The 12,848-nt window shown below is 32.8% G+C and overlaps 1 protein-coding gene and 1 non-coding gene across 2 annotated transcripts; both read left to right on the forward strand.

The window, feature by feature from the left end:
- Positions 1-3,165: 3,165 nt before the first annotated feature.
- Positions 3,166-9,241, forward strand: LOC107762432 (26S proteasome non-ATPase regulatory subunit 8 homolog A-like). The gene is made up of 6 exons (XM_075246951.1): positions 3,166-3,356; positions 4,640-4,718; positions 5,640-5,742; positions 6,227-6,490; positions 7,401-7,512; positions 8,888-9,241. The coding sequence occupies exons 1-6, from the start codon at positions 3,252-3,254 to the stop codon at positions 9,026-9,028; spliced, it is 804 nt and encodes a 267-aa protein (XP_075103052.1). The 5' UTR covers positions 3,166-3,251; the 3' UTR covers positions 9,029-9,241.
- LOC142177714 (U6 spliceosomal RNA) lies at positions 4,856-4,958 on the forward strand. Its single transcript, XR_012706277.1, has one exon. It is a non-coding gene; the product is annotated as a U6 spliceosomal RNA (small nuclear RNA).
- Positions 9,242-12,848: the final 3,607 nt, after the last annotated feature.

The raw sequence follows: 12,848 nt of genomic DNA on the forward strand, positions 1-12,848 counted from the left end.
AAATCAATGATTACAGATCTAGAAGCAATTTCCAAGTGATTACAAAAACAGAGAAGCTTGAAATTGATGAAAAATGAACTTGCATATGTGCGATCTGATTGAGATCGAGATTGAAGAAATTAGAACTAACAGATTCAGAGAGACGAGTCCAAACTTACGCTCCTTGCTCTGATACTATATTAAATTCATCAGTGTAACAGCAGCTTAAGCCTCAGCTAAACTTTAATGGTGATGAGAACTGGACTTCTACGCCATGGGAGGTTACAGTGAAGAGAATGAAGAAGGAGAGAGAGTGAAGCTTCTAGAATTTCATTTCTCTTCAAAATTAAAATCTGATTGGAGAGTCCACTATATATAAAAACGAAAATATTAAGAAAAATGAAGTCCACTGACTAAAGCTATTACAATTGTCATTTAACTAATACGTTCCACTAACTGACAGCTAACACTAATAACTCTGCTCCAATAACTAAGCTAGTGACTAAGCTAAGCTAAGTGAATAATTAATCTTAACAAGAACCACCAACAAAAAAAGAATTTTTATGGAAAGCGCTACTTGGTCAATACTTCAATTGGGTTGCTCCAGGTTCACCGATATTTCATATCCTTGGGGAGAGTTTGGGATATCTATTATCAAACAATCCGCTTCAAGTTATATATGTATGAATCTAGCAGTCGAAGTTGGTATAAGGTGGAAAATATAGGTGAAAATATGTTGTTTTGAGGATTAAATACATCCATTTCGATAGGATCTAGTTATCTTACTCCTGATGGATATTACAAAGGGAACCGTATTTATTTTACGGATAATAATCAAGATGAACAAACCATTGGTAAGTTGGGAGGTTATGACATTTGTTTCTATGACTTGGATAGTAGAGGTATAGAGGTCTGGCGATACAATGATAACGTTAAATACTGGTAGTGGCTGTGGCCAACACCAATTTGGTACATACACAACCCTGAAGATTTCATGAAGTATGGCTTTAGGCCCCAAATATCATTAGGTCGCCCCTGGCTTGGAGGTAAAAAATGGACATCCATTTCCGAAGGTGAAGATGCTATTTTTTATGAGGAGAAGTTATATGACGCGACACATGAAAATAACGTACATGTATTCGAGTTGTCTGCACCTTATCCGAAAAAAGTCGAAACTATAGAACCACCAACAAAAAACGAATTTCATGGAAAGCGCTACTTGGTCAGTACTTCAATTAGGCTGCTCCAGGTTCACCGATATTTCATAACCATATGGAGCCTAGAATGTACGGTAGCATTTTTTTTTTTTTTGCGGCGAAGGGTCAAATATATTCCTGTACTTTCGAAAATGGTCTACATATGCATTAGTTTTTAAAAAATAAAAATATTTTGCAAATCAGTTTTTACAAAAACAAATACTTTAAAACTGAAAAAACTGAAAATATATATATATTGAAAATTTCTTTTTTTTTCAGTTTTTACAGAATATATATTTTTCAGTTTTTAAAATATTTTTAAAAAAAATATTTTTTTTTCAGTTTTTACAAAAAACATACTTTAAAAAAATTGAAAAGACTTAAAAATATATATTTTGCAAATTCCTTTTTTTTTCAGTTTTTACAAAAAATAAATCAGTTTTTACTAAATATATGCTTTGAAAAAAACTGGATTTTAAAACGGGTCGGGTGATGGGTTTTTTAAAACGGATCGGGTAAAAAAAATAGGTCATTTTCATCTGGTGCTGACACGTGGCACTCCATCCAAAATAAGGGTATATTTATTCCAAAGTATGACGGAAAGGGTATATATAACCCAATAGTATAACGAGGGGTATTTTTAGACCATTTTCGAAAGTATAGGGGTATATTTGGCCCTTTGCCGATCTTTTTGCAAAGAGTATTTGTTTTCTTCAAATTCTTACAAGTAGACGTTGTTACTGTGAATTCTCATAAGTAGATAAATTAGTTTGGTAACAATGTCTGCACATACACTGGCAGGTTAAGAAAATAAATAGATCCCACTAAATTAGGGATTTATTTTATTCCCTTCTTCCTTATTAAATGTTTCTTTCTCATCTATATGGTAATGAAAATATGAAAAATTCAACTTTTTTGGAGTTTAATTTTTTTTAATTATTTGGACATTTAGATCTATAAGCATGTATGAAGTAATGTAACTTAAATTCACTAAATATTTATAAAGCGTACATTGTATAACCGCATTTAATTTTATTTAATAATTTTATATTCTATTACATTTGAATATAACAGTTACAGATTCATCATATCTTTCTATAATAAATTTAAAGATTTATGTTATTTGTTTAGTATAAATCTGTCATAATAAATTTAAGAATCCTTTATGCCATGATTTTCTCTTCCTTTTCATTGTTTTCTCTCCCTTCCACAAAATTCAATTACTAAATAAAATGAAAGGCTTTAAATGTGAAGCATTCATGAGTCATTTTTATACTTTACATATAATAGTAATACTATATAATATTTAAACAACTACAATATGCTCTAAATATATAATATTTATACAATAAATATGTGGTATATTTATATTATAAAATTTAATATTCCGAATATACGTCGTATATATTTATCATATTGAGAAAAAGAATTATATACTATGTATATCCAAATAAAATAATATTTTATACTAATAATATTTAATTTATATTTCATAATATACTTATTAAATAAATATTAATGTATTCTACAAATCATATAATATGTATAATATCTAAATATTATAAATATCATTTATTCATCCAAATATGCACTATTATACAAGCATTCACATTTATCAATAAAATATAGTTATACCACCATTTAAAACGTTACTATAATTGAAATAGAGAGAAAGTACCAATAAAATCATAATTAATGATAATTTCATTATTAGATGGGAAACTGAAACCCTTTGGTTTATATTTAAGGAAATGAACACTTCAGATGCGTGATTGTAGGCAAGGGTTTAAAGCTTTCTGCTAGGAATATAATTATTTAGTTGCCTACGTTTGTGAAATGTTTTCTTAAATTTTGCCTATTTATGTTTTTTGCTGGGGAAAACTTATTAGGCCCAATATCCATTAGATTGATCAGCCTAACTTTAAAGCCCACAAACTCTTCTCCCGTGGGCTATGAGGCCCCTTTTATAAATACTCATAAAAATCGTCCATCCCTCTTCCTCCGTTTACTTGTAGAGAAAGAAGAGAATCCTTTTACAGAAGAACCAAATCTACACTCGAAAAGCTCCGATCAGAGATGGATCCAAAGCTAAGAGAAGTTTCACAAATTTTCGAGCGATTCAAAGCCGCTTTTGTGCGTAACGATTTCGGCGCTTGTACTACCCTACTCTCTCAGCTCAAGGTAATCGCTTCAATCAGTCATTACCACTGCTTAAACTCGTTCAAAACCCTAGCTTTTTTGTTCATAATTTTGCTCAATTTCTGAAATGTAGTATGATTAGAAATATTCTCTTCAATTAGCTTAATATTCTTATCTTTATGGTGATAATTATTATTATATAATGCCGATTTTATGTGGAACGAATTTGATGCTTGCACTCAAACTCGTCTAAAACCCTAGCTTTTATTTTTGCAATAATATTACTCATCTTATGAAAATGTGCTATTTTTAGATTTTACTCTTATGCTGCCTTAAAAATGTTCTCTTTATGATTGCATTTATTGCGAAATTTGACACTTTTGTTAGGAACGATTTTGATACTTGCAATAGGTTATCTTTCAGCTCAAGGTAGACTATATCACTGCCGCAGCTCAAACTCATACAAAACCTTAGCAGTAGTTGTCATAATTTAGCTCTTGTTATTGAACACTTTCTATTCTGTTGCCTTAGAAGACGTATCTTTATGATAGCCCCGAATGTATGGTAGGCGCACATTACGAGTTTGAATCCTGATGAGTAACAGATACTTGTTCTTGTGGCGAAGGGTAGTAGAGAGACGGGCACATGCTACCCCAAGTTTCAGAACCTTGTGCCACAACAAGGGTGGGCCAGCTAACTCATAGAGAATTTCTTGCTTATAAAAATAATCTTATGTTAAGATAATCTTCATTATGATATTCGGGTTTATGCTTTGATGATTGTGTCCAGGAGATTAGGTAGCAATATATCAAATAGAATGTTTGGACCTAAAAGAGCTTCAAATGAGAGACATATCAACTTACACAGTCCATTCTATCCCGTATTTTCCAATGAACATATAAAAAGGGAGAAATGGTGGCTTAGAGATATTCGATAACTTAGTCCATCATCACGAGCTGGACACAACCAGCACTTCTAGGCAAAAGACTGATCCACTGATAAGTGTGAGATTTAGAGAACCTCTAGTTTTAGGGAAATCCTGAATGGAGTATTTGGAATGAGATGCACCAAACATAGCTGAATTTATATAGGGGAGTCATAATAGCCAACCTCGACTAGTTTAGGATTGGGGCATAGTTAATCAATTGAGGAGATAAGGTACCAAATATATATTGTTTTTGTGTGAATCTAGATATTAGCAATGACTTCTCTTACCTTTGTTATTGTTGTTTTTTAAAATATAAAGGACTTCTTTACCTTGTTGAAATCAGTTTTAGATAACATTTTTTTCCCATTAACTTTGATTTTTCTTATTGATGTTTTAGGTTCTGTTGACCGAATTCAAGAGCCTACCTCCCCTATTCCAAGAAACACCTAATGCCATCCATGAGTTGACAATTGCAAGTAATGTTCTGCACTCTTCTTTATCTTATTTTGTTTATTATGTTCGCCTAATTGCTTCTGAAGATGCTGGTGGTTGGTTGTTGATTGTGTATCTATGGATTATAAGTACATTATTTTGGAGATACAATGTTCTGTTATTCTCCTTCGGGGACATCCGATAAAATTGGAACGATACATAGAAGATTAGCATGGCCCCTGCGCAAGGATGACACTATTTTGTTTTTTTTCCTTCCCTTTTTCGACATTCTTTCACCACTATGTGATATGCTCTAAAATTGAAAGTGTAATGTTATGTAGTCCAACCGTTTGAAAAATAAAAAAGTAGACTAGGAGAAGGAGCAGCAATGTTTCCGAACAATTTGTTACAGTTATTACTTTATTAAAATTAAATAGAAAATGTCCTCCAAGCATGCAGGGCATGCTTGAGTTCTTTCATATATATATGAAATCTGCTACCTTTTTCAAAAAAGTATGCAGGGCATGTATTCCATGAGGCCGTCTGAATGTAGACTGCTTTTCTCCTTGCTTAATGAATCACTATTTCTGATCATGTCTGGAAGTCTAGGAAAGGCAGAAAGTTGTTTGCTTGTGATTATTATTAGTATCATTATCTTTGTAGTTATAATTTAACCAAAGACCAACTATTGTTTGAAAAGTTAAATTCTATGTTTCTTTCTCAGATGGAAATGTTAATTTAAGTGAAGTGTGACCAAGGTCTTGTTAGGGAATAGATTGCAAAACTTGATTGCCTGTGATTTCAGCTTGTTATACTCTTCTGTCTTGCTTATTGTTGAGATTGTTGTTGGCTTACTAATATTAAGTGATTTACTTGAGTTTAGCCATGTATTTGGAGCTTGGTGAAATTTTATGGTTTTCTCAGTTGTCTAAACTAATAGAATTCGATGGTATAACAATTCACAGGAGATATTTACGAGCATGCGGTTGTTTTATCTGTGAAGATGGAGGATCAAGATGCTTTTGAGAGGGACTTTTTTCAGCTAAAGTCTTATTACACAGATGCACGGTATCTATGTACTCAAGCTTTAGATCCAGATACCATTTCATTCTTCTGTGCTTGTTTGACAAAAGGGAGCAATACATATATCAACTGAGGTGGCTGAGTTAGATATTTAAATTGCTTTTCTGCTAGTTTGAATCCCTGATTTATAGCTATACACTACAAGGAGATATTACTCCTCTTCCAATGTAGGACAAGACTACACTATACATATTTGTAAACTAACAATATCACCTGAGGTGGCTGAGTTAGATATTTAGATTGCTTTTCTGCTAGTTTGAATCCCTGATTTCAACTAGGATATGCTTTAGGACAAGGGGGGGAAATGCCTTAGAGCACAGTTGGGTTGGTGTATGTTAGTAGCGGTCTAGTTATTCTTGTCACATCTTTGTTTTTGTCATATTACCTGCTGGTTGGGTCTGTTTTATAGATGCATAGCAATTGAACTGAAGAAGGTGCTTATCATCTTCTCTTTCTTGTGATGATGCAGTGGTCGTCTTCCACCTTCCCCGCAGGAATACCCAATCTTAGGTCTCAACCTTCTGAGACTCCTTGTACAAAATAGAATTGCTGAATTCCACACTGAACTTGAGTTGCTTTCTCAACGTGCTTTGGACAATCCATGTATAAAGCATGCTGTTGAATTGGAGCAATCCTTCATGGAAGGGGCCTACCACCGGGTGTTGAGTGCAAGGCAGACCGTGCCAGATGCAACCTATGCTTATTTCATGGATCTGCTTGCAAAGACTGTGAGGTAAATTAATTCATTCCACCCATATTCTATACTAATAGTAGCACTTGGCAGAACAGGCTGTAGATACTGACTGCAATTTTGCTCTCTCTGGTGATTGGAAGTTTTTGGGACAACATTTTGTTGGACTGTTGCCTAAGCTTAATATTTTATATGTTCATTGGCGTAGCTGCAATCATGTTAGAGAGGTCACTTATTGCTTGATTAATGAAGTGAGATCTTTCAAGGATTAATTAGATCTACGAGAAATACTTTCTGAAGAAATTATTCAATTCCAAGGAACATAAAGAAAGTTAGAAATATATGACTCTTAATTATGTATAGAAATTCATCTTTCTCCTCCTCCCTGATTTTCCTTATTCCTTGCACTACTTAGTTAAAATGAAAATCCTAAGTTGAGAAAAAGAAATCCGCCTGAATTGAAATTCTGATTACATCTTTAACTTACTGTCATTAATTGATAATTTCACTGATATTTATTCTATTTATTTGAAATTTTATATTATTGGGGATATGCATGCGAGCAGGCACACACACATTCATACATATTGTTTCGTAACTGCACTTTTATTTTTACCTATAGTAAGGTACAGTAACTGGTTTAAGCCTAGTTTGTTTTAAACCAAATAGAAAGCGGTTAGTCTGGCTGCTTGAAGCTGGACATATTGAAAGTACAACCATATTAAAGCCTCCTAATATATATATATATATATATATATATATATATATATATATATATATATATATATATATATATATATATATATGTGTGTGTGTGTGTGTGTGTGTGTGTGTGTGTGTGTGTGTGTGTTAATAACCAATCACCTTATAAATCCTATTGTACCCAAATGTATTTCCATGTTACATGTTAGTTTTTAGATTGAAATGGTGCAACTCCTCCTGTCATTCGTAGGGATGAGATAGCTGGATGCAGTGAGAAAGCTTATGATCGTCTTTCAACTAGTGATGCTCGGCAAATGTTGCTGTTCTCCTCGGATCAAGAACTTCTTGAATATGTTAGGGAGGTAAACTGTGTCCCCTTGTCTCCCTCTCTCCGTTTAGTTTTTTGGTAATTGAAGCAAATTTTGTTAAAATAGCTTGCAAGAAGATCTCATTGGCTAAGCTTGTCCAAATCTCCATCATCTCCCCTTTCCAACCCACAAATCATCCTCAAGCCTGCTGAATGCTCTCGTGTAACCACCCCCCACCCACAAAAAAAAAGTTGGAGAAGTAACAGTTAACCAATGTATGCAATGGAATTTTTTCATAGCTCTCTTGCCCAGCACAAAGTACCTTTGGTATTGCATCTCCATTATGTCTGCAATAGGTGGTGTACAAGGAGCTAGTACAGCTAGTAGATTGAGAGTAGATGAAGTACGTTGGATAAGTATACCCCTCTGATGAGTACTGCTTCTGCAATCATGCTAATCCTTTTTAAAGTATTTTAATATTACGACAAAAATACCTTTTTATCGTGCCCACAATGGCATCCCCAAATGGTTGTTGGGAACTGACTAACTTTGCAACCATAAACTGTGATGAACTCTCGATATAATCACCCCTCAATGAAAAATAGTTTTCATAATCTAAAGATCAAACCTCATTTTAGGATTTGCTTGGAAGTTGGAATCGAAGCAGAGTATTTCTTAAGTTTCTGTGTGTTCGTCCCCACCACACTTCTCCTTTAAGCCACTGATAGCCCCTATCCTTGGCCTTCTTATCCTACTCAATCCTTCAAGGACAACTGTGAAATGCACAGGGATAAAGGTATCCTCTTGCCGTGAACCTCTTATACCATATAAGGCCTATCATTACCAAGTATGGATAGTTTCACTGTAGGGATGCACATTCTTATCCGTTGGTCCACCTATATCCCAAATCCAGTTTGTGCTTAACAACTGGGATCAAAGAATACCATTGACTTTTTGGAAGTCTGGCTTGAATTATATACTGCACACCTTAGTAACTGTTGACTATTGAATAAGGCTACATTCAGATTCTGTCTCGCTACCACAAAAGCGTTGGAGTCGAGAAACAATACTATTCAGCATTTTGTAGTATAGTAGCTTGATAGTGGTGTTGCATTTACTAAGATAATAAGCGTTAAATATTTGATATTGGTGATGCACTGATCCTTCCTTTTTGAGTACCAAAGCAATAAAAGCTGGGTGCCCCATGCTTCTTTAATCAGATATTTATATTCTGGATGTGTAGCTACCGGTAGATAAATGGCGCCTTCAAGTTGTGTATTTGCCTTAGAATCCTTCTCTGTTAATGTTAATATCTCACTAGTCTGCTTTTTAAACTAGTTTAACCATTTCTTTGCCTGTAAGGCTGATCAATATGAGCACTGCTTGTTTTCCTTTTCTTGAAATCATCTGATCAGAGGGTGCTGTGCAGGAGCATCCTGAGTGGGAGATCAAAGATGGGTTTATCGTCTTCCAAAAAGTAAAAGATTCTGTGCCTTGCAAGGAAATACCATCCCTTCAGCTCATCACTCAAACACTCAGCTATGCAAGGGAGTTGGAGCGAATTGTCTGAGAGGATATGCCTCTCTGTTCCTTTTGTCACTTCAACATTTCATATATTCAACTCTTAGTAGTTGACATTTCGTTGTTCTGGTTGAATTCATTGCCTTTAACCTTCATTACGAGCTAATGATAATGAAAAGGATGTGTTACGGGGACCAGTTTTTGTATCTTAAACTGATTGTGCAACTTTCTTTTTTGTGTTTAATCTGCATTTAAAGTCAGATATATTTAATCTGTTGCTTATTTCATTCCACATTTAGTGAAAAACACTTTGCCTGTTTCATTAGGAGGTTTCTGTGTCTGCATATATTTGTTGCTCTCAGTATACGGCCGTGGGTCACTGCAACATCTCTGTGTGATGTGTGTTTTTCCTTTTCGGAATTTGCATCATTTTCCTAAGTTTTCGAGAAGAATTATAATCGTTGTATTTGTGGTCGACTAAATCCAGGCATTAAGATGAGGACTAATAGTCAGGTATCAACCAAAAGAAGGAAACGAAAAAACCCAGGACTAGTAATGTGGTTCATTTGGTTCTTGCACAAGGAACAAAGCCAGTTAATCTTGTTTTTTAACGGGAATAGTAGGATTAGGAGTAGATTGAGAGGAGTGCTGCAATTGCAGTATGGTAATTATTTTTGAGAATGTGTTTTAGTAAATGACAGGATGAGTATGTGATAAGGCAACCCCAAAAGTCAAATCCATATTTAAACTAGGTTTTTGGTTAATGAATAATGCGACTCCAAATAAGATCATATAATTGATGTCATAACCTTAATTTGTTTAAGAAAATTAGAAAATTTTTTGCTAAAAAGTGTTTAAATTTAATAGTATCATTAAGAATAATAAGCGTCCGTATAGTCTTACCAACAAGGTGAAAGTTTAAGCAGTCTAATAAGAGTTTGTGGTCGATTTCGTATTTAAGTGTAATATAATCACTAACCAAATAAGTCAATATTGCAACACTAAGAAGATAACGTGAAATGAATCCAAAAAGAAACTTGACTTATTTAACAAGGAAATATTGTATATTGCCTTTAATAGGGGGACAAGCTTTAGGGTACGCGCTTTGCGCGTGTATATATCAGTGAGTGTTCAATTTTTAAAAATTTATATAAATATTATTTCCTGTATTTTAATTTACATGACATATTTTTCTTATTAAAAAAAGATAGATAGATAGATAGATAGATAGATAAACTCATGTATATTTTTTAGTTGTGGACTAAGACAATATATACATAGTAATTAATATTAAACAAAGATCTAATGTTATTTGTTATTAGTCCTTTTATATTTAGAAAAATATAGCTTTCAACTTGCAACTTTGAATAATTTTGATACAGAATTTTAATTTTGTGAGTTAGAAATTTTCTTTTCTGTTTCTTTTAATCTCAATTACTAATAACGTTTACTGCCTTCAACTTTTAGAAAATACTATTCCACTAACCAAAACTATTAAGTTTGCTAGTAAACTTCTGTGAGTTTATTGATTAGTGCAACTTATGTACTAATAATTTGTAATTGTAACCTTCACCATATGATGAAATTTCTGACCTTGACCAATTATTTGTTTGGTTAAATTTACGTTTTTGTTGTTAAACTAAATGTCTCATAACACAAAATAATTCATCATCTTTCTATATATTTAAAGGCTCTTGATTACTAATAAATATTTCATATGTTTCAAATTAATTAGAATAAATTTTTGACTATTTACCCTTATTTGTGTCTTTAATATAGTATCTCTTTATTACATTTACTTTATTTATGTGTCATCTTCATCTGCAAGAATAATTACTGCTTGAGATAAAATGAAAAAAAATAATTACTTTTGTCTTGAACTTCTGAAATAACAAATAATTTGAAATATCTATGTTTAAAAATTTCGATAAATAATTTGAGACAGAAGGAGTAGATTAAAATAAGCCATAGTAGTTCTTATTTTAACTCTAATTTCTCATCTAACTTTACTTTTAGAATAACAATAGTACCAAAAAAATAAATGGAAGAACCAATAATAGTAGTTCTTTTCTTCAAATTAAAAAGTAGTAGCAGTTCTTCATTTTTAACTTTAATGCCTTGAATGCAAGTCTAACGTTTAGTTGTGAAACCTTGAAACAATGTCAAAATTAGTTCTTATATTTGGTCCTAAATATTACTACGTAGGATTTTGAATTATAAAAGGAAAATTTTAGTTGATTTAAATGTCCTAAATATTAAAATTTCCTACTATAATAAATAAAGTTTTAGTTGATTTTAAAATCCTAAATATTAGGATATTAATAAAATGACTATTTTATTCACTATGAACTCTATTTTTAAAGGGTAAAAAAAGCGAAGGACATTTCGCTAAGGGCTTTCGTACTTTTAATATAGTATGGGATTGAAATTTGAAATGCACTTATTAGCCGCGACGAAAACATTAATTAATAAATAAATATTTACAGCTATAACAACAGGAAAAAGAATTCTCAGCTGCAAATAATTGCAATTACCTAATCATATCCTATCAATGTCCTTTTCGTTAAGGTATGTGAGTCCGTGACCACCTTTATTTTTTGACATATATTGTCTGAATCAAAAACAGTGGATTTAAACAAGTAATGAAGGCTAGATCCGCTCCTAACACTTTATATTTATTTCTCCTCTTATGCTATATATCTTATGGTTGTGTTACGTTTGGGGTTATGCCATTTAATAAGTAATTTTTCATTTCCTAGTAGGCACATTACTATTCACTCTACGGAAATACAATAATAACAACCCAGTATAATTCCACTAGTGGGGTCTAGGGAGGATAGTGTGTACGCAGACCTTACCCCTACCCTGGGTAGAGAGGCTGTTTCCGATAAACCTTCGGTTCCCTCCCTCCAAGAACTCTCACCTTACTCTTGGGTGACTCGAATTCACAACCTCTTTATTAGAAGTGGAGGGTGCTCACCACTGGATCAACCCACTCTTGTCTATTCACTCTAAAAAAAAAAAAAAAAAAGAAAGCACTACTCTTTAATACCACGTCTAAATTATTGACTTATTTCTACGCAATTTAATGTTATATTTATATTCTTGTAACCTTAGCGCTTCACCTTTAATGAAAGTTTGCTTTTTTCCCAATTATTTTGGTGAAGTAGTTATAGAATCAATTATGGCCTTTATTTAGCCAACGTTCCCTCTATGCTAAAGTAAAGAGCTTCTCCAAATACCAACATCCAATAATAATATATTTTAAATTTTCGTACCTAACCACAAATTTTAAACATGTCAAATGATAGCATAGCTTACGTAGCTTTTTTGAAACTTTTCCTCCAATACTGACAAATTATATAGCAGATTTTCTTCTTTAAGAAAGTAAAGACAAAAAGCATAAAGAAAAAAAAAATCAACTTTCTCATGTAATAAGTGGAGATATTCTTTCCTTACTAATTACCACAAAATCCATCATCAATATTAACCATTATTAATATTAAACTGTTCCAAAAAGAACTCAAAGCCTAAATAGAAGAAAGTTTAGTGTGTACCTCTTTAACATGTATGATTACACTAAACTGAATACAAAATGTCCACAACATCCCAATGTTGTTAAACTGAAGAATTCAAGTAAATAGAGCTTAACAAATGAACTTTGGTTGATTAATCCTACCACAACAAAATCATGTTAGTTGAGCATTGTGTCTAGTTCAAAGAAAAGAAAAGCTACCCAAAGATAATAGTCGGACGGGAGCAAATCTCAGCACGGATGCTAAATAAATGAGAAGGAGGGTGTGTGCGACGCTTATGATGGAGGTTGAGCTAATAAAGGCAGATAAAGAATGAGTAAATATGACATTTTA

The sequence above is a fragment of the Nicotiana tabacum genome, chromosome 23, assembly GCF_000715075.1.
Source record: "Nicotiana tabacum cultivar K326 chromosome 23, ASM71507v2, whole genome shotgun sequence".
Classification (NCBI taxonomy): domain Eukaryota; kingdom Viridiplantae; phylum Streptophyta; class Magnoliopsida; order Solanales; family Solanaceae; genus Nicotiana; species Nicotiana tabacum.

What these genes read in the sequence shown, in the direction of transcription:
- LOC107762432 (XM_075246951.1), top strand. Translation starts at nt 3,252, where the DNA reads ATGGATCCAAAGCTAAGAGAAGTTTCACAAATTTTCGAGCGATTCAAA. An exon ending in CCCTACTCTCTCAGCTCAAG is followed by an intron (nt 3,357 to 4,639) that starts GTAATCGCTTCA and finishes TTGATGTTTTAG; the next exon opens with GTTCTGTTGACCGAATTCAA. An exon ending in TCTTATTACACAGATGCACG is followed by an intron (nt 5,743 to 6,226) that starts GTATCTATGTAC and finishes GTGATGATGCAG; the next exon opens with TGGTCGTCTTCCACCTTCCC.